The sequence below is a fragment of the Petromyzon marinus genome, chromosome 33 (genome assembly GCF_048934315.1).
Source record: "Petromyzon marinus isolate PM22_M1 ecotype Great Lakes invasive population chromosome 33, UKy_Petmar_22M1.pri1.0, whole genome shotgun sequence".
Classification (NCBI taxonomy): Eukaryota; Metazoa; Chordata; class Hyperoartia; order Petromyzontiformes; family Petromyzontidae; genus Petromyzon; species Petromyzon marinus.
In genome coordinates, this window is record NC_133699.1 from 13,072,999 (window position 1) to 13,100,771 (window position 27,773).

Here is a 27,773-nt window from a genome sequence, read left to right on the forward strand (position 1 = left end):
GTGTTCTTTAAAATCTAATCAGATGAGATTGCGCACTCGGAGTTTGTTCTGCGTAATCCGCTACCTGGTGCCGCGTGTCCGTTCTGTCTTGTGCTGTGCTCGACTCGAGAGCACGGTGTCACCATTGCCTGGAACTCTTACTACGGGCCTGGCAGGTGCATATGACTGCGGGCGTGTTGTGCTCAGTGGGTTTGTTGTTTATTTACGCTGTCCCTATGGTGCGCTTCGTCACCCGGTAAGCAGGAGGTCATGGGTTCCACCCCGACCACTTGACTGCTGTATATTTGGAGTTTGCGGTGTTTCTTTCTTCCCGTGAACGCGTGGATTTTTCTTCGGGTCCTCACCGGTTTTTGCCTCCCAAATTTAGAATCAACAACATGCGTTTCAAGTATTTGGCTTCTATAAATGTCCACGTGTTAAGCCACTATGTTGAGCTATCATTTGTGGACAGGTCTCTTCTCAAAAAGAGCTTCATTGCTCAGTGGGCCTTTCCCGGTAAAATAAAAAATATATAGTTTTTAGAAATCTTCATGAACACTCGCCAAATGTGAATGTTTTTTTTATTATTATTAAAAAATTGTTTCATGCAGCTGAGCTTGGTCTCCGTATTTCGTCCAGGGTGAGTGCCGGGAAGACTGTGTGGGTTGACTTTGCGGAATATGATGGGGAGATCCACACCTGCCGCATGCACATTGCCTCTCACAAGAATAGAATAAGGAAAATATCCGGGGCCTAAAAAAATAAAATCAATCGTAATTTTGGAAATGAAAAGCTACTTTTTAAGTCGTCAACCACCTCGTATTTTCTGCTGGCAATCATTTGGAAAGTTCAAAAGGGAATGAATTTGTAGGGAAATGATGAAGGTTGCAAAGTTGGGTTCCGGATAATGTCTGTCGGAGGGACATAATAAACAAATGCAGAGAAATGTGCGAGCCTCTAGCACACAGCTCGCGATGGCGGAATCAGACGTGACATGACTTGATGAATTTAAGAGACGATGCTCTATATGGTGGGCTCAGAAAGAGTATCATGCATTGTCTACGTCGACAGCAAAGTGAGGGGTGGACAGTGAAGCATGGAGAGATGCTGTGAATTACAGATATGGCGGTGGCTTCGGGAAGCTTTCATCCAGCAGTGGATTGATCGTGGCTGGTGACAATGATGAATTTGTAAAAATGCAAGTTATGGCAACTGTCGTAATGGTACGTCTTTCCCTTCGCACGAGAGATGCTCATTCTGAAAAGTCCCAATGCACGATTCAGCAACAGACGGTGAATTGCTAATTATTTTTTAATGCAAGTGAAGCTCTCGGAAACAAGTGTATTGTATAGTAAGGGCATTCTAACTTTTCTAAATGCTGTCTTTCCACCATTTGCCCGCTCTCCTACCTCTAACTCTCTCACCATACACCCTCTGCCCCACCACCTCATAGCCCCACTTAGTTTTCCATTGACATTGCATTGTTTGATAGAAACGCCACTCTCCTTGTCTCGAAGTGACGCCGCAAGTGTGGAATGCGTGTGCCTGTTGGACAGAGTGATTTATTCAATGAGCTTATTTGGCAAGCGTGGACGAAATACCGTCGGTGTGACAGATCGTTCAAACGGGCTGATGCAAGGACACGGTTAAGAAAGCGACAGAGTTATTCGTCCCGTCATGCACGTAGAGAGAATGCGTGCATCTAAACGTGAGCAGCAGCAGGATGATGTATGCTTGAGGCTATAAATCAAAACCAGATTCCACAATTACAATTACATGTCAGTGAGCGGGGATCAGTTGGGGTCGTTCCACCCCAAGGGGGTTTGCTTTACGAAAAAAATGATGAGAGATCACCTGTGAGTGTGGACAACTGTCGTCACACAAGAAGGCACGTAGAATTAAATATTTAAATATATCGCGGCTACATATAAATTGACCAGTGCCGAGTGTTGAACCAGACGTAGCGTCCTGCACAGAAAGTTCTGCGTCGATAAGAGTAAGTATGGCGCTACATCCAACACATTAAACTTACACCAGAATATATCAACGAATGAGACCAACACGTCTAATTTATCACACGTGACATTTTGGGACAGAAATCGAATGTTCGTCTCAGACCTTGCGTTTTGATACAAAAAAAACATGCCGTTGCCTCCATCACGAAATGAATGTAAATTTTGATTTAAAGCTTTCGTGACTGCAGTAATTCATATTCTTAGTTCTTTCGGTAAAGTCACGTTGAAGGGAAACAACAAAGTAATAAAATTTATTATATATAAGTAATAAAATATATATAATATATTATATAAAATATAATATATATTTTATTATTTTGTTGTTTCCCTTCAACGTGACTTTACCGAAAGAACTAAGAATATGAAATGAATGTAGTTTGGTAATTTTGTCAACTTTTTAAGCTGGAGTTTCATCTTTGACGTGGCTCATGTTGCATATATGTAGGTTTAATTAATCCGAAATTATATCATATATGTATAAAAGTATACATATCTGATATATGCATGGTGCAAGAAGACAAGGTGATTTACCCTATTACAAGAAAATAAGGCGCGTCATTAAACGCGTGAGTTTTATTTGTTTGGAAATGTCAGGTAGTGGAGGGCCTTACAACATACATTTGGTAAGATCAGTTCGTGGTGTTACCGGAACATATATTATGAATCACAGATATCCGTGGCTTGTCTTGGGAGGGAGAAAAGGCGGAGCCATATATTAGTCACAGGGGGAAAGAGGTCATGCTTTTGAGTATTGACTCGAGTGTGGAGAGGTAAAGAGGGGATCTGAATTGCTAAAGAGCAGTAGGGGAGTCAGGAAAGAGGGTACGCCATCCAACAGAGCAGAACGTAATAATACATTCTATTAATACAACGCTTTTCCCAAGCATCGAACAGTAAAAAGTGTTCAAGATTATACATACTAAAAAAAAACTATAATATAAAATATGCAACACATTGTAAAAGTGCAAAGCTACAGTGCTAAAAAGTAGATGTGTTAATTAATTAAAAACAATGGCATATATATATGAAGCATCAGAGCACCATACATAGCATTTAAAGGACAGAATATACAAGGTGGGAGAGTAGAGGAGGAAATTAAAGCCAGATTGTAAGACCCTTTGAAAAGATGCGTTTCTAATTGGGATTTTAAGGTGGAGATTGACTCAGCAGATCTGACCTCAGTGGGCAGTGTGTTCCATAGCCTAGGGGCAACTGAGGAGGAGGCCACCTATCAGCCATGGAGCGGATCTTGGTGGGGGGCACAACGAGTTTATGGGCGTCAGAGGATCGTAGGGCGTGGACCGGCATGTAAGAGTGAAGGAGTTAGGGGATGTAGTGAGGATCAATGCCGTGTGTAGTGCGTTGTAAGTGAGAAGGAGGACCTTGAAGTCAATCCTAGAATTTACGGAGAGCCAGCGTTGGTTGTGTAAAACAGGGGTGATGTGTTCTTCGCTGTTCGTGCGGGGTCAAGACCTTGGCTGCGGAATTTCAAATCAGTTGACGCTGTGAGAGGAGATTGGCTCGAGCACCGGCAAGTAACGAGTTTCTGTAATCAAGACGCGATGTGATGGAAGCTTCTGGGTATCGGAGAGGGACAGACATGGCCGGATGCCGGAGATGACGCGGAGGTGGAAGAATTACACTTCCCTTGTGTGGTTAACGTGGGACTGATAGGTGAGGGATGAATGGAAGACAACGCCAAGATTTCTGACAGTGGGTGAGGTTGTGATGGTGTCGTCGCCTAGGGTAAATGTTTTGGTGTTCGGAAAGGAAACCAGTTGCTGCAGCAAAAATGTTTACGAGTAAGACACGTGGACAATACGGCCAGAGTAGCAGGCAAGATAATGTTGTAGTCAGATGGTTTAGTGACTCGTGCAAATAATAATAACACTATGTAACACAATTTTTTCCTGGGTACTAAGTGTTAGTTTTTAATTGTTTATGCCTGAAAAGTACAGAAAATGCCTATTGTTCCCCACAAACTTTGCTTTGTGACCAGGACTTTATGTGAACGAAAGACACAAATGCACACCACGTTTTCTCATTGAAAATATGTTAATTTAAAAATATCACTGTCCTGGTCACAAAAGAAAAGTTTGTGGGCAATAATAGCCATTTTCTTTACTTTTGAGGCATAAGCAATTAGAAAATAACACTTACTACCCAGGAACAAAACAAAATATTTTTGTTACACAGTGTTATTAATGGAGCGGATTATTAACTTTGCTTTTGTGTCCTGGTCACAAAAGCAAAGTTTGTGGGGAATAATAATAGCCATTTTCTGTACTTTTGAGCCATAAGCCATTAGGTAATGACACTTACTACCCAGGAAAATGTGTTTTTTTGTTACACAGTGTAATGAACACAATTCATTAAGCGAAAATATTTCACTAATTAAATATAATGTTCAATCGAGAAATTGGAGGCGTGGATCCAGAGCTCAAAGTCCCTCGGACAATTGAGGGCCTGAACAGGCGATGGTCTAAATAGGTGAGATCCTGAACAGGTAAGAGCCTGAACACGTGAGAGCCTGAACCAGGTGAGATCCTCACCTGGTTCAGTGGGAGAGAGCTCCAGATGGCTGCTGGTACAGCTATGGAGAAATGCCACTCAACCAAGACAGCCCTGGTCCTGGGTACAGATGTATTTCATAGGATCTGAAGGTTAGCTATGGTCTTTGGGGTGAGAAGGGTGCGGAGGCATTGGGAGGTCTGAGGCGGGGAGACCTTGAAAAATACCTCTGTGGCACAGGATATTGAATTTGTGCTGAATCATTGCTTTCATGGTAAAGTCAGTGCAGGGATTTTAGTGTAGCCATGGAAGCCACGTGGCCGTGACTAATGCTGAGTACACCACGTGGAAGCTGCTGTAGTTTGTCGAGGTGTTTTTTTTCGTCTTCTGATGTCCGATTAAGGGTGGGCGATGCAATAATCAAGTCGAGTGCCGACAATGCTACAACGCTGAGCGTTTGCTGTGGCCCTGCTCAACATTGGGTGGGTGTGCTATGTGGCCCCGACGTGGCGATTTGCCAACACGTATTTATTGTGTTGAGCACGTGGTTATTGAGTGAGAATGTAGAGTCCAAGGCGATACCGAGGATTTTCAAAGGGAATTGAGAGACTGACGTTGGAGAACCGGCGATGAGTACTGTAGGTATATTTTTTTTTATGGAACAACGCCATGGTGAGCCGCTGCCTGGTGCCGAGGAAACGAGCTACGAATTTGTCGGGGTTCAATAGGAGGTGATTTGACCAACACCAGTGCAGTAATGTTAAGGTACAATTGGCAAGACATGAGAAATGGCGTCACGTTGTTGTAATTAAAGCATTTTGAGCACACGTATTACACTCCAGCAACGAGCACACACTTTGCACCTTTTTGTAAAGGTTAATGTGTCGAAACATTAGCAAATGTATTGTTTAACAAGCCAAGCGCGTCAACGCGCTAAGCCAGATGTTTCTGTTGGTAGCTAGGGTGCCAGATTTTGATGGGGTCTATCGCAGCGTACGAACATCGCAACATTTGCATTGCTCTAATGAGACATTAAAACAAGTCGATATAATGGTACTTGAATTTACGTGGCTCCCACAATGCACTGCATTTACCATTAAGCATTTATGATAATTACTGAAATAAGTTATTTTATGATTGAGCATTAAATTGTAATGAAAACTAACACGTTTAACTACTTAATCTCGCGTTTCAGCAAGTTTATCCACACGTTTTCGGTAATGTTAATTTCGTAACATTTCCACCTTTTTCATGATATTTATTTTGGATGAATCTCATCCAAAATAAAACCCTCGTTCTGCATCGTGGCAGAATGCGTTCGTAAATGTTAATTTATTGCGCATTTCTAAATATGTGGGACAATTGTCAATTATTAATAACGGCCACGGTATTGACTAATGACAGCTGATGTCTTGCAATTTAAATCAATCGTTACATAAAGACGACACAAATCGTGACAGCAACACGCCATCCATTGGAATACTAAGACAGTTGTCGCATCACCATATATGTTGTATGTATGTATGTTGGACTTCTATTGCACCGTACGTAGCCAACCGTGCTATTCGGAGGTGCGGGTGAAGAAATCAACGGTGCGGAGGAATTCATGGTTTCTGTTTGATTAGCAATTCAATTCTCTGGACACAACAGCAAGAGAGAGAGAGAGATGTCTTTGTTTATTCCTAAAATGATAGACACAGTATGGTTTTCTCCTCGAGGCAAACCTAAGCCTGTAAAGGAAAACTAATTTTTTGTTTCCCACATAATGCACTAGCTTGATACGCGGTGGTTTGCCTACTGCAGTCCTTTATTCTTAAAAAATCTCTCCCTTTATTACTGATAATCCTACGTAATACACGAGCATAACATGACTTTGAGACCCCTCCACCGCCTACATATTCCACAAGGAGTGACTAACCCCATATCTGCATTTGTCATCAATATGCTAAATTCCTCTGTTGATATGTAAACTCCTTTGTCAAGGCGCTCTCCTCCTCCCAACCAGCTTAAAAAACGCTGCCAAGCTTAGCAGTGTTCATTAGGACGCTGTCTTTCTGACAGTTCTGTTTCTTCACCTGAGGACAGCTGCTTGCGTTGTGGCCGAAACGTCGTGAGAATTTTATAATGTTGTATTTTTATTATTTTATTATTTCCCTTCTACGTGACTTTACCGAAAGAACCAAGAATATAGAAATCTACATTCACATGCCAGTGGACTTTATGATAACTACCTTTTTACTTATATCAAAGTTGTACAAATTTTATCGACCGCAGAAGTATGATGGATTTCTGATTTCCAATTGCTTGCTTCACCCATCGTCCACATTTTAATTTTGTATCTGAATACATTTTCTATAATTATATCCCGTTTGTTTGTGTATATGCAGCAATGGGGAGCAGTAGTGGAGCGGTTAGCACGCTGCGCTATGAACCCGGCAAACCCAAGTTCGATTCCCCCTTGCGGCCAACACCAGTGACAATTATCTAAACCGGTCCTGGGTCTCCCCTAGGTGGACCCAGCATCAAATGAGTATCTGGTGCAGTGTGTAAAATCATCGCCACTCGGGAGACAAAGGCAGTGCCATGCCGTGCCGGCCTTCATAGGTGCCCGCTAACACCACTTGCCCCTACAGGTTGTTCAGGCGATACGCGGGATATGTTTAAGTGTATATGTTTGTGTATATGCAGCAACACCAGGACTACGACACTTGGCCACTGATGATCGACGCCATGCCCAACGTCCAAGCCCCCCAAGATCGGTAACAAAAGAAGATTGTAAATGTTTTGGATGTTGTGGATTTGCTCTCTAACACACTGGTGTGCTGTACTAGTAACGAATTGTTCAAGTTCTGTTTACGTGACAAACCTTACAAATTGGCTGTGTCGCATGGTGGCGGGTTTAACGACGCATTTATATTTAAGCGATCTAACCCCAAAAACATCTATGATGGATGACACTGGTCGCGAAAGCCTACGTGTTAAAATAAGGCAGTGTCGCTAAAGTCGGCATTGAAATGACAATTCTATTAAATCAATGCAGCTGTTGTATATATATTTACTCGTATGCAGGGGTGGAGCCACAGGGGGGGCTGGGGGGGGGGACTTAGCCCCCCCTGAAATTTTGGGAAAGTTGGTAATCGGTATAACCGGATATCCGGCTGCTGCAAAATGCTGCAGGCTGCCACCTTGTGTGCTGCCCTGCAGGCTGCTTGAGCGGCAGCCTTTAGAACTTATCGAACTTATTCGCCACATCAGCGGCTCCGACCTATTTATAAACTCCGCGTTCAAATCCAATAAAATTTGTTTTATACATTTGTGGTGCCCATTGGAAAACATTACACTGGATATCTCAGAATATTGAAGTCAGCACCCCCAAAGTCAAAATCCTGGCTCCGCCTTTGCTCGTATCTAAAGAATTTTGAGCGGCTTTTGTTTTCAATTTATTCCGGTCGTGCTGGCTCAGCGCTCTGACCTCCGGCCTATATAGCAGATATATAAAATGGGAGACTGTGATACCTGTGCAGATGAGTATGGCTCAGAGATGAATGCTAAGAACACTAGTCTAAGCATTTGGGTTGCACTGGTGGCCTTTTCGCCAAAAACGCAATATTTATCTGTTTTTCAGGCGATAAGACATTGCTTTTATTATATATACCACGTATATGGTGACAATTCAATAAATTGAGAATGTGGCAATACAAGGGGGCATGCAGTGACTGCATTGGCAGTCTGGTAAAAAAATACACACACGTACAGTGCACTTTGCCAGTGACTGGTGGTGCTGACGGGGATAGGGGGTTTAGTCTTTTAAATAGGTTCTTGGTTACGTTCTGTGATGCTCTAAGACACGTTTATCACAACAGTCGCATGCCGGGGCTTGTTTTGAGTACCTTTTGGCCCAATAACCCAATACGTTCAGCTTTTAAGCAGATAAGATATTGTATTTTGAAAAACAAATATGCCCATGATAATGGTTATTCTTTGACAAAGCGTCCCTTAACGATCGCGCCTTTCAGAGCGAAGCGATTTACATCAAATCCCACACAGTGAATATGAGGGCAATTGAATATTTTTAGAATAGAAGTGCAAATATCCCTTAAGCCACTTGGGAGTCCGTTGAGACGACAAATATCCTTTGCAAGATAAACTAGGGTTACGTGTGCAGTCTAGATAATAAAATATTTCGGACTTCAGAAAAATATTCAGACACGTTGAAATATGTAAAATGCTCTAACACATTAAATAAAAAAAAACTACAGCAACACAGAAACTTAAAGTTGTTATTGGGTGTTGGCGTGTATATTCAGTGTACGGGCATTTTTGGAGTGACCTTGCCACGAAAAAATGGATCTTAAAATGTTTTAAAGTCGAAATGATCGTTTCACACTGGCAAGTAAAGCAGCTGCTGCTTCTTCTTTTGACATCACATGTTGTAATTGCAAGTCCGTTGTCCATCACCACACTGGGCAACAGCTCCGTTTACCTTACGGAGTATAGGGGCTTTGCGGCCCCTGGCACTGCGATACAGAGTCTGTCCTACAACGCGGTGGTTTATGTTCATGATGACCACCGCCGCGTCACCGCCCAGTCGTTCTGGTGCGTCCCCCAGTTGTACGCAACGTCGCCAGCATCTCTGTGAGTTCGCAAACGTCGTCCTACAACGTGTGCCCGCAGATTCCATCTCGTCTGGATCATCTTCTTCATTTTGGGCTTGGGAACTCTGCTGCCGTGGAATTTTTTCGTTACAGCCTCAGCGGTGAGGCCCCAGCACTGGCACCCGCGCCCACACTAGTCTTGGTTGTTTCGGTAAACTCGCGTAGATTGAAACCAAAAATCAAAATTAAAAGCAAAAAAGCCACTACGTTTCGATCGCAACACGAGCGTTCTTCACCTGAAGAAGGTAAAGTCACGTAGGTAGGTGAAGAAAGCTTGCGTTGTGATCGAAACGTCGTGGGGTTTTTTTGCTTTTCATTTAGATTTTTGTTTTCAATCTACCAAGAATATGAATTCCTGCAGTCACGAAAGTTTTAAGTCTGAAACAAACTACTCTTAAATGTTAATGTGCGGCTTGCCCACAAGGAAGTCAACCACAGTGCTTCTCAACCTCTTTCATTCCACCGCACACTTCAGAGCTTGCTCCGTCTTCACATCACACCGAACCAACAATTCACCGTGGAGCCTGGATGGGCCCCCCAACTGCACACGCCCGACCGGGGGAGTTCAGAGGGCCGAAGGTGGTGGCTGACAGCTGCCTGCCACACTGCCCTGCGGCCAAAATGCAGAGGGGAGGTGGCGGGAGATGGCGGCTGTGCTCGGCCACTGAACGGTGGCGAGAGTTCGTCGGTTCTAGGTCGTGAACGGCGAGGTTCCCTTCCTTCCATGTGATTCTAAAAATACCGTGACACACCCTGGGACTTGAGTGGACCGCGGCTCACACTGGTTGTGGTGCGCCAGACTGAGCACCGCGGTGCCGTACCAGCTCCTCCGGACGCCACGTCGCTCGTCAATGAATGCAATGACCGGCATTGGGGATGCCTTCGCCCGATAGCGGATATTGACAAGGGGCTGTAAATCAGTGTCGCTTAGCCACCGAGGATAAATCAATACAAATGTGAGCGCGAATCGCTTAACGACGGCACGGTTCAGGTATTCATTGCAAAATTATTATTCCCTGCTCATCGTGTATATGGCCTAATCACCCAGAACATAGCGAAACTCGTCAGATGTCAGAAACTACGCAGGGGTTGAGGCCTGGAGAGCGAATGGATATGAGACCGCAATGCATATAACAGGTGTTATAGGCTCGGGACAGGGGCCGTGGTGAATGGATCTGGGTGGTGTAACAAAATGCACTGTTGTACTGTGCTTGTATGCTCTACACATACAACAGCCCGCCTTGACCAGCGTGGTGTAGTATACTACAAGATGGGACCATTCTTGCCAGTGTCAAAGTATAAGAATAGGCTTTACCCTTCGTGGCAATAAAACAGTTGTTAAGATGTTCAAACACCAGACAGAAACCTTTTGTAAGGAACAATGTCTTCATTAACCACACACAGTACTTGTGGTGAACGTGCAAACAAAAACACGCTCTGGTAACATATCGAGGCTGTCTCTGGTGTAGGGCAATCAGTTTCAGTAGGTGTTACAAAACACCTACAAACCCCTCATTCACCAGCGGTTTGTACATGTTCATGCGCACTCACTGGATTCACAATCACACGTAGGAGGAATAACGGAGCTTATTCAAATCACAATGTTATAATCATCAGCCATGAAAAATCTGCTGCTGGATGAAGTCCTGAAGCCACCGCCATCTCTGCATTTCCAGCATTAATCTGCATGCTTTAATTTTTTTGTAAAAAAAACAACAACCGTGTTTTGTCAGCAAAAAACATCTTTCAGAACCATATATCATAGCAGCAGGTAGCAGCAATGTTTTTTTGTGACAGTTCAAGAAACACCGGTTAATGCCCTGGGCAAAATTTCGACAAATTCTTTTGTTTGTTTCGTGGTTTGCGTCTTGCTACAAGCACGGCCTGGAGTCTTGAGCGGATGTCAGGGGCATGATGAACGACACACGGGCCATGGCATTTGTTCCTCCTCCTCCTCCTCTGCTCCCTCCCTCCCTCCCTTTCTGTCCCAGTACTTCGGGGATCGGCTGAAAAGCGTGCAGATCGAGAGCAGCATCAACGGCAGCCTCGCCAGCAACTGGAGCCTCGCCGCAAACGGCACCCAGCAAGCGAAGGAGACGCACGGCGTCCTCGCGAAACACTACGATGGAGCCATGACGCTCGTGTCCATGGTGGCCATCTTCATCTCCTCCGTCCTCACCACCCTGGTGCAATCGACGTGAGCTGATTGGCACCGCGCGGGCCCCGCGCACGTTTGTGCGCGCTTGCGGCCACGTGTCCACCTGCGGCCACGTGCCCGCCCAGTAGCTCTAGCGTGGCAGCCGTGGACACGGCCTTTTTTTTTACACGCTTTTATTTAACTCACTCTGTCTGTTACAGTTTGAGCATTTTTTTTAATAAACCGTGGTCAGCCTTCTGTATTCATTACTCCCACCTCTTCGGTGTCACCATATATTATTATTGTTGTTCTTAAATGCCTTCTAAACTTCTTCCACCGTTTTAAAGCAAGTAAATTTTTATTCGTAACATGGAAAATCCCCAATAAACTTTTTATACGTTTTCGATTAACTCACTCTGTTGTTGTTGTCGTTGTATCCTCAAATCTTGTAACTCTATTTTAACCCACTTCCCAATGTGGTATCGACTGCAAACTTGGTATACTTATGTCATACTGATGACAATACTATATTCTATAAAACAAATATTTTTAAACATTATTTTTTACATCTTATGTTTCGGCTTGGGTCTAATTGTCCACGCTCAACTCACGTTGGCTGTAAATCACCACGCCCAATTACGTTGTGGCAAGCTTCGGGCCACTTACTGGAGTCGTGGAGTTCTGCCATTACTAGTACGGTACATTTCATTAAAGCGTGTTAAAAAAAAGCATTTTTAAATATTACTTATTGTGTTTAAGTTTGTTGTCCTTGCCCCACGCACAATCTTTGATTAGCGTGGTTAGTTAGTTCAGCATACGTACACAATAGACTATACCCTACTATACACTATACTATACAGTACACACACTACGCTATACACTACATTACGATACACTACACTATTTAGACACTAGACCAAGATACTAACTTGAAAACGCATCTCTTTAGAGCTGCTTTTTCCGATTAGCGCGGTTGGCTAGGTAATGTGCGAAAGAAGTTCGACATACATCCATACTTAAAGCTGCGACAGGCAACACTTACTATGACTGTTTTTTATTCGTTTTACCAGGTAAGGCTCACTGAGCTATATAGCTCTTTTTCAAAAGCGACCTGGCCACAAATGATAGCTCAACCAAATGGTTTATCATGTGGACATTTATAGCAGTCAAATACTCTGGACGCATGTTTCTAAATGTGGAGGGAAAAATCGCAGGACCCGGAGAAAAATGCCAGCGACCACGAGGTGAGAGAGACACGCAAACTTCAAATATACAGAAGGCTTTAGGGTCGGGATCGAACCCACGACCTCCTGTATACCAGGTGAGGTAGTTAACATATTCCAGCCACCGTGATGATGATGAGAGAGAGAGCGACACGCAAACTTCAAATACACAGAAGGCTTTAGGGTCGGGATCGAACCCACGATCTCCTGCATAACAGGCGAGGGAGATAACATCTCGCCGACTGTGGCGCCCCAACAAATGTTGTGAAGGCATTTTTAGACTCGCCGATTTCAATAATGATTTACCTTGGTTTTTTTTATGGTATTATACTGAATGGCGTTTCCCACATACACTCCTTCCTTCTGCTGTTTCCCTTTGCAGAGTGTCTGCCAGGGTACGCATTTTGATTGGCCTGACCGGAAACCTGGCCATGTTTGTGCTGACAGCAGTGCTGGTGTGGGTCAAGATGCTGTCCCCGGAAGATTTTTTCATCATCACCATAATAAGCGTGTTCATCATCAATGGTAGGTCCCATCGGGGAGCGCACGCCCGCATGCTCACGTGAACATGTGTGCACAAATAGGCAGCTGTAATAGTCGTTGATTTTCGTTACTCAGTTTTTTTGCAAAGCTATTTTTGAATTATTGTAGATTGCCCTCCAGACATATCCCAAGTTAATCGGCTCATGTTCATTGCTCGCTAAGTATCGCGGGATGGCAACATCCACAAGCGTTTTATGCCATTGCTGCTTATACTGGAGCGAGTCATGCCACAGAATCCCTTTTCATTCCATTCTTATAGTTTTACACGTGAACAATGGGACAGTATACTTAGTTGCAGAGGTCAGCGTAATGACAATGTTACACGCCTGGAAGGCGGAATGGTCTACAAGCATGAACCCTGGAGATACATCAATTTAGTGGAGTGGGTTTCTGTGCACAGATAATTTCGCAAATGTATCTGGGGTTACCAGCGTGCACTTCTGCTCGGAGGCCAACGCTTTAAGATTTTGTTCAGTCTCTTTTACATTTATATTGATCGATCGGTCGCTGGCAGGTTGCTGAGGAAAAAATCCGATCCAAACAGCAGTAATATAATTGGGCAGATGGTCTGCCACCCGTTCCCAGGCTACAGCGAAGCACTTTCATCTTAACCACGGCAATAATCCGGGAATCTTCCCAAAAAGTCCAACTGACTACTTAAAACCGAAAGCCAGCCTCTCCTGCGTGATGCTCAAAATATCTGCGCGGTAAAACAGAAACAATCTCGAAATTGCTTTTTTTTTTTACGGAGAATTCGGTCGATAGGCGACGCTCTGGAAGGAATTTTTTTGCGGACTTGCGCGAGCTAAATTTTACAGCCTTCGAAATCGGCAGCTACAAACAATACAACAACGCGGCGTTCTCAAGACTCTAAAAGCTAAAAAAGAGCGATTGGCTGAAGTGGAAACTACAATCGAGTCAGGTGCAATAATATTTTGAGGAGCGGAACGGGAAGCGGCAAGGTGCAAGAAAAATGTTGCGTTGACGTTTTCAAACTTTACGATTGGCAAACCTGTCGCAGAGCTGCCACAACAACGTATGTGTGTACGTATGTTGAACTTCTTCCACACCGTATAAAGCCAACCGTGCTAATCGGAGGTGCGGAGGGAGGGATCGGAGGTGCGTGAGAATTAATGGTTTCTATTTTATCAGCAAGTATATCCCCGGTAGGCAACAGTAGGAGAGAGGGAGATTTTTTTTAATTCCTAACATAATGTATATGGTTTTCTCCTTGAGGCAAACCTAGTGGTACTCATGTGTATACGTAGTCAATCGTGCTTATCGGAGGTGCTAAAACAGAGGCGTGCAGCAAATAATTAAAGTATGTGTCTATGAATTTTTTGATCCGTATTAATCTACATTCGAGACATATCTCGCTGGTAAACTCCAAGATAAATGCACACGGTTTTGCCAGGGGATTTTTGCTAAATAAGTTCAACGTACAGCACATGCATACGTTTGTGTGCAGCAATGATGCAGTGGTTTGTGCACTGCGCTGAACAGTGACCTTGATACAATTCCTTGCCATAGGCAACATTCGTGATGAATGGTCGCTGAGCTTGTCCTGGGCCCCGTCTAGATGGACTCAGCCTTGATTGAATACCTGGTGGTGTGTGTCGTGTACCGACATCGACACTGGGAATACCTCGGCGTCCGTTTTGTGATGCTGCCCTTTCATGTGCCCCACACGTCTGAGTAGCACGGTTGGCTACGTACGGTGCGAAAGAAGCTCAATGTACACAAATCGTACACAGGCCACGACAGCTGCTCACACGTCTCCAAATGTCTCCACAGATAATAGCGGACCCTATGTGTTTCGTGCGTGTACGTGTGCACAGTGTTTGGTGCGATATTTGAGACCAGCCTCTTCGGCCTGGTGAGTCAGTTCCCCACCAGCTACACGACGGCCCAGATGAGCGGCATGGGCATATCCGGAATGTTGACGGCCCTGGCCATGATCTTCGCTCTCCTCGGTAACAAATGTCGGAGGCACGACATCACAGTGGCATTGGGAAGGGGTCCAAGCCAAAAGTGGGATGCGTTGGCCCGGGGACGGTGGGTGGAGGGTGTGGATGGAGGATTCAACGTCAACTGTGAAACCCGCTGCTCCCTCTCTATCCTGCAGGCAGCAGCGACAACTCGGTGGCGTTCTGGTATTTCGTGACGGCCTGCGTCATGACCACGATCACCATCTTGTGCTATTTGTCGCTCTCCCGCCTGGTGGGCCCCTCGGCAGCAGCGCCGCCGCACGTGGCACCGCCGCACGTGGCACCGCCGCACGTGGCGCCGCCGCACGTGGCACCGCCGCACGTGGCACCGCCGCCGCACGTGGCACCGCCGCACGTGGCACCGCCGCACGTGGCACCGCCGCACGTGGCACCGCCGCACGTGGCGCCGCCGCACGTGGCACCGCCGCACGTGGCACCGCCGCCGCACGTGGCACCGCCGCACGTGGCACCGCCGCACGTGGCACCGCCGGCACACGACAAGCAACCGCGCGCCACATCGGTCCTCCACGCAGCCGTACAGATGACCGCTAGTCAGCGAGGACCCACCACGGCTAGCGTGGCACGTGGGAGGTGGAATATGAGGATCCGTGCATGCTTGCCTCTTTTGTCTCTTAACCGGTGGTGGCGGTGGTGGTGGCGATGTCGATCATATTTTCGATTGGGATTATACGGCAGCAGTAGTCGTCCGCCTACTGGTAGATGAACGCCGCTCGCAGTCCAGGTGCTGTCCCCTTGTGCTGGCACAGGGACAGCTGCCATCGGGGGTGCCCTTTCAATGGTTTGAGATGTTACATGAAGCACTTTTGAGTTGCTAAGGCATTTTTAGAGCTGTGTAAATTAAAATAAGATGACATTGTCATCAATCATCAGCCTGTATTTGGACGTATTGACAGCACACCGGTGCAGCATAACACACCAGTCCTTATGAAAGAGTAAAAAAAATAATCTAAGTTTGAATCAGAAAATCTGTCGCCAAGCTTGATGGAAATCGAAGGTTTATTCAGTCTATTGAGACCTTCTCAAAAAGGTCAGTATTGACCGTTGATTTGGGCCTGTTGAATCCAGGAACCGTCCGACCAAGTCTAGGGCACGAGGTGTCAAATCTTGCCTTTGCAACACGGAGCAAGCCAATCGTCATCAGGCTGGGTGCTGCCATATATGGCAACAGACCGTGCAGCTTCGTGTTCAGCCGCTCGTGTAGACATTCGTCTTCCGACTGCTTCGACATCACCATAACTGGTTTTGTCCACACCACCCGCAAGATTTTCTGACCGAGTTTGTGAATAGCTGTTTCTCTCCCACCTCCTCCGTTCCGGGCATGGATGGACTCGTCCGTTTGAACGGGGCTCGTAGCTGTCCGTGGTGCTAGCGTTGAGGGGAAGAATCCACCTATTTTTTCGCCTTATAGCATTGTGATATATAACGACTTATTGTTGGTAGCTCAGCTTATTGGAGAGTATATAGAGTTTATTGATAACATTGAGGTAGTTTATATTTTAGTTTTTATTGGTTTACTATATGGTATTCATTATATAGTGTAGTGTATACCCAGTTGCTGTTAATAGCTCAGCTTATTGAAGAATATATTGAGTACATTTATTATATTGATGTAATTTAGACTTAGTTTTTTCACATCGGTTTACTGTATGATTGTTGGGTAGTTGCAACCCCTTTGGCGTCCATGTACTAGGTGCCTCTGTTGATGTGTAAACTTTGACTTTAACATAGCTATTTCTGTGACCAGTCACAAGCTAATCCCTCAGCTATTTCAATGCTAAATTATCCTGTTTGATATGTAAACTCCTTTGTCAAGGTGCCTCACTTCTCTCACCCAGCTTAAAATACGCTACGAATCTTAGCAGCGTTCATTGAAGCTCTGTCGTCCCGACAGTTCTGTTCCTTCACCTGAAGAAGGCTATTTGTGTTGTGGCCGAAACGTCATGAGAATTTTATTGTCTAATTTTATTTTATTATTTTATTCTCATTCTACTTGACTTCACCGAAAGAACCAAAGAAGATGAATCCTTGCGGTCACGAAAGCTTTAAATCGAAATGAAATAATTATCGCAAAAAAATAATATATTTTTTGATACCGCCGCATTCCTGTCATTGCCGCGTCGATTCATGAACTCGAAGCTGCATCTAGTGTGAGCGGTCTGCCTCTGCTCCTGTGTTACATTTGTGGTATCAATTCAATTACCATCTTTTTTTCCCCAGTCAATGGACATCATCTTAGACCGCCGTTCTTCTAGGTTCAATTAAATCAGTGCTACTCGTGGGAAGCAATAGGCGGTTGTTGCACATAAACACTTGCCTCCTACCACTCAGGGCTACCAAATGTAGATGCTTACCGACCAACAACTCTTTTGTACATCAGTTCAGTTCAGTTTATTTTGGTATAGCCCTGTGAGCCATTCGGCTCTTGAATCGGGTGCAACCACAACAAACAAAAACAACACGAACAAGAAAAACATCTTAAAGTGACTATGTGACTGTGCAAACAGAAAATCCATGAAAAAAACAGCAAAATATTCCTGAAAAAAGCACCGTACACCAACGCTGTGTGCAAAAAATCCCAGTGGGATGCAAGTCAAACAACAACCACAAAAACTTAGATTAAGGCCATCAGTCTAACTCCGTACTACAACACCAATTGCTACTGCCCTTGAAACGGTTGAACACACAATGGCAGCGTTAAGACGCGTGAATGGCGGCTACCTTCTCTCTATGTTTCACTACTTGCGTTGATCGTCCAATGTCCCACTGCTCTTTTGCAGAGCTTCTCCATTTACTACTTGACGGAATGCACCAACGTCCAAATGGAGGAAAACGTCAGGAGCACCGAAGGTAGTGTCAATTCGGCTGTTCTCTGTTTGGAGAACCTCTTTTTTTCCTCTCTCAATCTGCTCAATATCTCTGGCGTGTAACATTTTCAAACTCAAACTTTATTTTATACCCACGTGACTTTACCGAAAGAACCAAAGAAGATATTTTCAAACTCTCCCGTTCAAGCCACGATGTTACAAACAGACGCATTCTGTGCGTTCTTTAGAAGAGAGATTGCTGAAATGAGTACAACGAAGAAAGCGGAGCTACTTTGAACACATTCCATCAGCCGCAGGTTGCATGGGATGTGCTTGGTGCTATGTGCATGATAGGATATGAATTTTGGGACGTGCATGATGTGATGTGAATGATGGAATGTGAATGATGGGATGTGAATGATGGGATTTGTATGATGTGATGTGAATTATGGGATGTGAATGATGGAATGTGAATGATCGGATGTGGGTGATGGAATGTGCATGATCGGATGTGAATGATTATATGTGCTTGTAGGGGTGTGAATGACGGGCTGTTAAATATTCTATGTGCATGATGGGATGTGATGATGGGATGTGCATGATGATATACATATAATCGGATGTGAATAATGAGCTGTGTGTTGCCTTAAAAGAAAAATATACAATAGACTTATGTTTGGTCAATGACCATTCTTCATTTCACATAAAGTCACGCAATTATTTGTCTTATTTAGTACACAGAGAGACACATACGGGAACGAGGCATCATGTCCACTTATTCACCACCACGATGTTCAACAATTATTTTGTGTTCTGCCCTACTTTGGACGAATTCAAGAGGAGAGGCAGCGGTAGCCTATACAATACAATTATATAAGAATAGTTGTAATGGAAAAACTCATTGGGGAAGGCAATGAACAAGGTGGGAAGCCAGCATAAGAGGGAAGGTGGAAATAAATGCAGCAGCAGTAGGATTGGCACAATAGCAGAAGCAGGGGAGGTGCTCATTGTAGAAGCCACGAATCTCCATACGGCATCTGCTAAACCAGGGTTGGCAAACTGCGTCTCCATAGCTGCATGCGGCTCTTTAAACGCTGCATTGCGGCTCTTTAAATATTGAGGTTTTTTTTCTTCCGAATTCGAAAAATATGGCTTTTCTTGTTATTTTGGTTGCCGATCCCTGACCACAGGAGTTCAGTTTACGATGGAAGTCCAGTTTACGATGGAAGTCCAGTTTACGATGGAAGTTCAGTTTACGATGGAAGTCCAGTTTACGATGGGCAGGAGTCAGCAACTTGCTGCTCCAGAGCCACATGCTTCGTGACGTCTCGTTTTCACCACACAGTGCATTGTGGCTCTTGAAATGTTGATTTTTTTTTACCGAATCTAAAAAAATGTCTCTTATTGTTACTTTGGTTGCCGGCCTCTGTGCTAAACGAATGAACTAACTTCTGAAACCCTCATCCACATCTTTGTTACATACTGCTTGGCCATTTGGTCCCACGCAGACCTTCCTGAATCCATGATGGCCAACCCTTGTGGATGGGGGCGGTGTGTGTGTGGTGACTATAACAACAACAAAACATAGCGAGTGGCTGTAACGTTTCCGCTCCGTACCGTGGTGTGCGTGCTAACCATAAACAAAAAACACGTGGCCCGTCCGTTTCGCAGTGGAAGTTAAATGTCTCGTGACGTCATTCTCAAGATTAGGTGTCGTTGGTCCAAATTTGCCTGCATCTATTTATAAAAAAGTGCCCCCAAATTTACTCAGTTGGAATCTACGTATCAATCATAGCCCCCCCCCCCCACCCCGCCCTACTGCAAATACTCAGCATGACCCCGGGATAATTAAAACAAGTATAATTCAGTATAACAGGTGCTTCACCAAACATTACTTGCCCCAACAGTATGTTAAGCCTTTCTGTTGGATCTTTGTCTTTGCAGGTGAGGGCAATGGAGACTGTCAGGATGGCACCATACTCCCGAACAACAAACAAATCTTTAAAGTTCGCCAAAGCGTTATCAGAACATGTGCCATCATAAAACAGGTCTGTTGTACTCTGTGATTTAGACAAGGGTTCTAAGATATACCATCCCATGTCTACGTACATGCAATGCTATTTCAAGAGAATACCCTCTGGGCTGGTAATTGCAAGACAGACATAAATATTTTTTGGTGTACTGTTGCAGACATTACGCAATTGACTGGCACGACAGTGTGTGTTGACCATAAAATGCCACTTCTGTGGTCAAAAGGAGGTAGAGTATGACATTGTATTGGGACCAATCATTGTATTCCTCGTGTAATATGATCTAAGTACTCTATGCACGTTTGTTGAACTTCTTTCGCGCCGTACATAGGCAACCGCGGCTAATCGGAGGTGCGGGGGCAGGACAAAAAAACCAAACACACTAAAAGTAGTTATAAAGAAAGGAGTTTTCAAGCTATATTTAAGAGCGCAGAGCTCCCAGTGGTTTCCTAATATCGGAAGGAAGATCGTTACAGGCGGCGGCTGCAGAAGCGCACCTGAAAGCGTGCGATGGGGTGACCGTTTTTGTTCGATGGCCAGCCAGAAGCCGCTGAGAGGATGACCGAAGCTTTATACGTATGCGCGTACTTCGCCTCAACGAGTACCTTGTGCGATGTGTAAACATCGCCACTGGGGAGACAAAGGTGGCAAGGAATGGTGTTGGCCACCCACCTCGTCATGTAGCGTGCTGGCCTTCATAGGTGATCGCTAACAGCACTTGCCATTCTGTTAAAAAAGGCTATACGGGGGAGCTTTGTCTTTATACTCAGCGTGTAAGATTCACTCCGTGTATTGGACAATTACAGCTCCTTTGTCTTAGCCCTGCTGGATGAGGGTGTCACCTCACTGTCAGTGTGGAGTGGTGAAGGTGGTGGAGCAGAGAATAGAAGCACGGCACAACCATGTATTTTGTGGCACTGCCCACCCACTAAATATTTGCAGTCACAATTCTATACAAGAATCAATTCGTCATTTGGTGATGTACTTGCAGCACCCTGTAATCAGAAGTCATATAAAATATAAGGATATAGCCTAGCCTAGGAATCTCCAAACAAAACGGATCCCTTAAAAGACTGGCCTGTCATCTGGTTCTTCCTGCAATATATTTTTTATACTGACAATGTTTTTGCTCCCTAGTATATAACTTAAAAACTGGTGGAGCGGCCTTATCGTACTGCTATCTTGTGTAAAGTCATTTGAGCTAAAACATCCCATGGTCAACAATTGAGTACCACTTGCCTTGCGTAGGAATGTGGAATTTCCATTTCTGGCCCCGGTCCAGGGATGCGCACTGCTCCGTTGCTAAAGAGAAGGTGAAACCGTGATCGTGTTTGACTCCCTTTCCACGAGAGAGTTTTCCTCATGTGGCCTTGATTGTCAATGCGGTCTGTTCTCCTATAACGCCGCATGTCATTTCCATAACGCGAATTGGATATAACGTGATGGATGTTTTCGGGAACACATTTTATATTTTTATAATGCAATGCGAATTAGATACGACGCGATCGAGCGAATGCGACTGCGTCGCGCGAGTAGTAATAAGCGGTCGTGCAGCTGCCTCGGCGTAGCATCATCACACAAGGCGGGATGCTGCTTTGTTCGGCTGTGTACGCATCACACATATTATCGCGGACTGGGCCTTACCCCTATATTGTGATTTATTAGAATGCTATTTTTTCCATAACGCGGTGTTCTTCAAAAATGCAACTACCGCGTTATAGGAGAACACGACTGTTCATGTTAAATGCGTGTCCCTGTGCGTGTCCCTGCGTGTCTGCAGATCTGGATGCCGGCCTTCTCAGTGTGCTGCGTGTTCTGGCTCACCTTCACCATCTTCCCAGCCATCACCGTTCGCGTCGACACCTTCACTGACGATGGCAAATGGAGTCAGTTGATCACTCGCAGATTTTTACTCCTCAATCCAAAATCAGATCCCAAAGAAATATTGGCAAATAACTCGATATGTTTGCGTGTATGTTGAACTTCTCTCGCACTGTGCGAAGCCAACCATGCTTATCGGAGGTGCGGTGTCTAAGTTTCCCTAGGCAAGGCCAAGATGGCACGTGCCCACCACATTTCATTCACCCGCTTCCCTTAACTGTGCAATGTCCTACTGTTAATTCATCTCTCATAAACGCTGCTCGACCCTTACGTTGTTGTTTGTCCACCTAACTAGACACACGCACGCACACCCGCGACACCACACCTGAACACTGCATCAGTGCTACGGAGCTCTATATTAATTCCGCCATAAACAATGTTGTTGCATCATTTAGTCGCAGAAGCAGCTGAGCACGTGTCAATATCAGCACTGTCATTCTATAAGCCTGAGCCCTTTCCCTATCCTTGTTTAAAGTGACATATTCACGTGGCTCTCAGAGCCTTTAATTTGTTTTGTTGTTGCCAGGTAACGCCCACTGAGCTATATAGTTATTTTTCAGAAGCGACCTGGCCACAAATGACAGCTCAGTGAAGTGGCTTATCACAGGGAAATGTATCGGAGACAAATACTCGAAACGCATGATGTTGATTCTAAATGTGGAAGGAAAACCCGGAGGACCTGGAGAAAAACTAGCGCGACCACAGGGACAGAGAGGGAATGTGCAAACTCCAAATTAATTTTCATGAATTTACCCGAGCACAGACAAACTTGCTAATATGGGGATTGTCAAATCCTGGTCCACGATCCAAGACAAAACTAAGTTCAGCATCAGAGCGACGCTCAACAGAGATGCCGTGCATTGGCCTCTCATGCTCACGCTTGTCCTCCCTTCCCCCTGCCCCATCACGCACACAGAGACATTCTTCCAGCCAGTGTGCGGCTTCCTCGCATTTGGCTTCAGTGACTTCGTGGGGCGCAGCCTCCCGGGCCTCTACATGTGGGTGAGTGTCAGCCCCTTTACACCGTGCCACTCTTGCACCTCTTTAACCCCGCCTCCTTCACATCTCTCTTTCTCCGCTTAAAAAAATTATATTTTTTAGACACATACCATCGGCCACACGGCATTTTGGGAGTGTATCATTTCAGCAGCATTCGGTTCAACAAAAGTCAGGTCAATTTTATTATTCGTTCGACATGTAGCGCCTTTCTGGCCCAAATCTGGCAACCCCAAAGTGCCATTACCACATTAATACTCAAACATCAAAATAGACAAGGAAACTTTGGACATTTGATGTCTCTCCAAGCAGAGTAACGCTTGCTTGAACCAATCCTGTTGAGCTGCCAGATGTTTTACGGGTCCTAGTCCAATGCGAAACTCTAACGCTTTTAAATCTTGACTTAAAGCTTTCATACCTGCAGGAATTAATATTCTTTGGGTCTTTCGGTAAAGTCATGTAGATAGGTTCAAAGAAAATGACAAATAACAATAAACTACGACGTTTCGATCACAACACAAGTGATCGTCATCAGGAGGAAAAAAGAGGGGGAAAGCTGCTGAGGCAGATTGTTTTAAAGGTTTAAAATGGGTGTAGCCCAAGGGTCATAAACGAAGTGGGCGGAGCTAGTTATGTTAATGTGAGAAATTAGCATGTTAATGTTAGATCGGAGAGCGGTCTCCACGATGCAGGGCACGGAGGTGGCTATGTGAATGTGAGATTATAATGTTAATGTGAGAGACTAGCAGGTTAATGCGAGAGATTAGCATGTTAATGTGAGAGATGAGCATGTTAATGTGAGAGATTAGCATGTTAATGTGTTAGATTAACATGTTAATGTGAGAGATGAGCATGTTAATGTGAGAGATTAGCATGTTAATGTAAGATCGCAGAGCAGCAACATCGAGCTCGGTGAGCGAGGTGGCTGTGTTAGTATGAGAAATTTTACCTGTTAATGTAAAATCAGAGAGTCGAAAATAACAAATAACATCGGAAGGTGGTAGGATTGAAACATCACAGCCAGTTATGACTTAAACTGGTTAATAACGTCCTTACAACGATTGCTCAGTTTATACCCATCTTCTAGATTGAAGTTGTGTCTGTGTCTGTATATGTGGATGGCTTCATGAACAAATCTTTGCTGATAGCCAGTGGGTTTGCAAAGTGTGAGCCCACCGCATTAAAACAATTATCAGCCACGGCCGAGGTGTTGGTACTACCATGTTTCAGATTAGCCTTATGTTCACGAACACGGTCTGAGACATGTCGCTTAGTTTCCCCAATGTAACTACTGCCGCAGACACAGCTTAGTTTGTAGACGCCGGAGTATTGCATTTCAGGGATCACATTCTTCACAGATGGGATCAGATCACAAATCGAATCTGGATCTTGTGTTTGCTCATGATTTTGGAGATCTTTTGGTGTCCCCTGATATGTATGGCAAGGTGATGGTTTTGATTGGTTCTTTCCCAACGGTTGGGGTGATAGCTTTACGGATTGTGTAGTCTGAATATATATTCATCTTGAGAGCGTGGTGTACGTGTTTCAGTTCACTGGCTAGTTGATGATGGTCGGAAATACATGAAGCTCTATGGTGTAGAGTTTTGATAGGAGAATTCTTCTGGGAAGGATGGTGGTGGGAGTCAGGTTTTAGATATGTGTAGTGAGTCCAACTGAGTCGCAGACGTTGTCTTGGGAGCAACACTATTTACTACGTATTCTTAGCTCTTTCGGTAAAGTCACGTTGAAGGGAAACAATAAAATAATAAAATATATATAAAACAATAAAAATTCTCACGACGTTTCGACCATAACACAAACGGTCGTCATCAGGTGTGTCGGTCTGCATTAATCAATCAATGAAAGATTTATTTATTTATTTATTTATAAAACACGTCAGCGCCACGCGCAGCGATTTGGCAGTTTATTTAGAAGGACTAGTCCATCTATGTTCTGAAAAGAGGAGGGGGGAGACGAAAAATTAATGTATGCTGTCTGAAAGCCACTGTAAGCGTGAACAATCAATTAAGACCTGAAATGGTTTATCAAATCTTTCCAATGATTGCTAAGCCAGAATCCATCTTCTCGGTTGAAATTGTCTCTGTGCTTGTATATGTGGATAGCCTCATGAACGAATCTCTCATGGTAGCCAGATGGCTTACAAAGAACCTCTGTCTTGGAAAAGTCAATGTCACGTGAGCCTACTGAATTATAACAATGATCTGCCATGGCCGAGGTGTTGGTCCTATCGTGTTTAAGGTCTGCTTTGTGTTCACGAATGCGGTCCGAGACATGGCGATTGGTTTCTCCAATGTAACTACTACCACAGAGGCAACTTAGTTTGTAGACACCAGGGTACTGTATGTCCGGAATCACATCTTTTACAGACGGAACCAGATCACGGATTTTATGTAATGTGTTGAAACGGACCTAGATCTTGTGTTTATTCAAGATTTTGGAGATCTTTTTTGTGATCCCCGCAATGTATGGTAAAGTGATGGTTTTGAAAGGCTCCTCAACAGGGTCCTTCTTCATGGTTTGAGTGTTTGCTTTGCGGATTGTATAGTCGGAGTAACCATTAGCCTTAAGAGCTTGGTGTACATGCTTGAGTTCACTGCCTATGTGTTCCTGGTCGGATATGCATTGGGCTCTATGATACAGAGTCTTGATGAGAGAATTCTTCTGTGATGGATGGTGGTGGGAATCCGGTTTCAGATAAGCATCCGTATGGGTAGCTTTCCTGTAGACAGAGTGGCTCATTGAACCATCAGGTCTCTTTTTAATTAGGACATTCAAAAAAGGTAGCTTGCCATCTTTTTCGACTTCCATGGTAAATCTGATGGCTGGGTGTATGGAATTGATGTGGTCGAAGAATTGGTCTAGAGCAGGCCGGCCATGTGGCCAGATGACAAAAGTGTCATCCACGTACCTCTTCCAGAAGGTTGGGCGCAGAGTGGCAGTCTGGATGGCGTCAGTCTCAAATTTCTCCATGAAAATGTTAGCTGTAACTGGAGATAGGGGGGAGCCCATTGGGGTGCCCTCAGTTTGTTTGTAGAAAGTTCCATTCCAAGTGAAGTATGTATTGGTTAAACAGTGTCTCACCAGGGGGGGTACCTCAGTGTTTAGTCCTTGATGAACCAATTCTTCAATGATTGCTATGGTTCTAGATTTAGATTTAAAGCTTTCGTGATTGCTAGGATCCATACTCTTTGGTTCTTTTGGGTAAAGTCACATAGGTGAAAATAAAATAACAAAAAATCACGACGTTTCGGCCACAACACAAGCGGCCTTCATGAAGGCTATGGTGTCAGGTACAGGAACCTTGGTGAATAAGGAAACTACATCAAAACTGACAAGCAGGTCGTCTGGGGACAGGGAAATACCCTTGATTGTCGATACCAGGTGAGTAGAATTTTGTACCGTAGAGGTGGTTTTTCCAGTGAAAGGACGCAGGGTTTCAGACAAAAAACGAGCCAGTTTGTAGGTGGGAGAGTTGATAGTAGAGACGATGGGACGAAGGGGTGTATTTACTTTATGTATTTTTGGTAAGCCGTATAATCTTGGTGGCCTGGCAGCAGAAGGTTTCAACGAAAACTGTTTAGATTGATCAATTAATGCGGTTGAATCAGAAATTATTTTGTTGGTTTGTGTGACGAGGCTGTTGGTGGGATCTGTTTTTATTTTTGTATAACTACCATCGTCGAGTAATTCTTTAATTTTGTTGTTGTATTCTATTTTATCCATGATGACAGTAGCATTGCCCTTGTCAGCTGAGAAGACTACAAATTCATCCCTCATTTTTTTAATTTCTATAATTAAAATCGCTCATCTTTGCTGAGGTTGCTAGCTGGCATCTTAGCGTTTTTGAGGGTTGCAGCGATTTCAGATCTTGCTACGTCTGCAGCAATGTGACCCAGGCCCCTGAGAGCAACGTCTACTTGGGCAATTATATCATTAACTGGTATGTGTTTAGGTGTGACAGCAAAGTTTAGACCTTTAGCTAAAACGGATTTCAGACCATCGGAAATAGAACTGTTACTGCGATTAATTACGACTTTGTTAACGTCTACTTTTTGGTGTGTGGGTCCGGTCTTTTGTTGAAGAGGAGGTTAAATTTGGAAATCAGGTTGTCCTTACATTTGGTCGACATAGTAGCAGCTGAAGAGGCAGTTATATTGTCTACATGTTCCCAATCCGATGTGGACATTGTTGCCATCAATGATAAGTGTGATTTGTAGAGTGTCTTGTCTAACTGATCTAGTTCGGTGCGTATAAGTCTGATTTTTTCTGAGATAAGAGCTAAGCTAGTTTTGAAAAGAATTCGTTTCACATTAGAAGAAGTTACAGCAGCAGAGGTCAGTGTAAATGCGATTGGTATTACCCCAGAGTCGCGGCATCTCTTCAGAAAGGTGAGAGACTCGATCAGCTGAGCCTTCTTATCCCGGAGTTTGTTGAAGGATCTTAAAGTTATGTGAAAACCCTCCCCGTAGAGGCGGTTAAATTTTGATTTAAAGCTTTCGTGACTGCAGTAATTCATAATCTTAGCTCTTTCGGTAAAGTCACGTTGAAGGGAAACAATAAAATAATAAAATATATATAAAACAATAAAAATTCTCACGACGTTTCGACCATAACACAAACTGGCTTGTTTTTTGTCTGAAATCCTGCGTCCTTTCACTGGAAAAACCACCTCTGCGGTACAAAATTCTACTCACCTGGTATTGACAATCAAGGGTATTTCCCTGTCCCCAGACGACCTGCTTGTCAGTTTTGATGTAGTTTCCTTATTCACCAAGGTTCCTGTACCTGACACCATAGCAATTATTGAAGAATTGGTTCATCAAGGACTAAACACTGAGGTACCCCCCCTGGTGAGACACTGTTTAACCAATACATACTTCACTTGGAATGGAACTTTCTACAAACAAACTGAGGGCACCCCAATGGGCTGCCCCCTATCTCCGGTTATAGCTAACATTTTCATAGAGAA

The 27,773-nt window shown here is 44.3% G+C and overlaps 1 protein-coding gene across 1 annotated transcript in view; it reads left to right on the top strand.

Annotated features, from left to right (window-relative positions):
• The first annotated feature begins 6,725 nt into the window (after nt 1-6,725).
• The window catches only part of LOC116948497 (equilibrative nucleoside transporter 1-like), a 36,325-nt gene continuing 15,277 nt past the window's right edge, over nt 6,726-27,773 (top strand). Inside the window, exons 1-10 of the mRNA XM_076071398.1 lie at nt 6,726-7,264; nt 9,180-9,261; nt 11,152-11,357; nt 12,903-13,045; nt 14,902-15,036; nt 15,189-15,571; nt 17,850-17,903; nt 19,709-19,924; nt 21,687-21,792; nt 22,704-22,789. Coding sequence (XP_075927513.1) covers nt 7,176-7,264; nt 9,180-9,261; nt 11,152-11,357; nt 12,903-13,045; nt 14,902-15,036; nt 15,189-15,571; nt 17,850-17,903; nt 19,709-19,924; nt 21,687-21,792; nt 22,704-22,789 — 1,500 coding nt within the window. The 5' untranslated portion in view covers nt 6,726-7,175. The remainder of the gene's footprint in view (nt 7,265-9,179; nt 9,262-11,151; nt 11,358-12,902; nt 13,046-14,901; nt 15,037-15,188; nt 15,572-17,849; nt 17,904-19,708; nt 19,925-21,686; nt 21,793-22,703; nt 22,790-27,773) is intronic.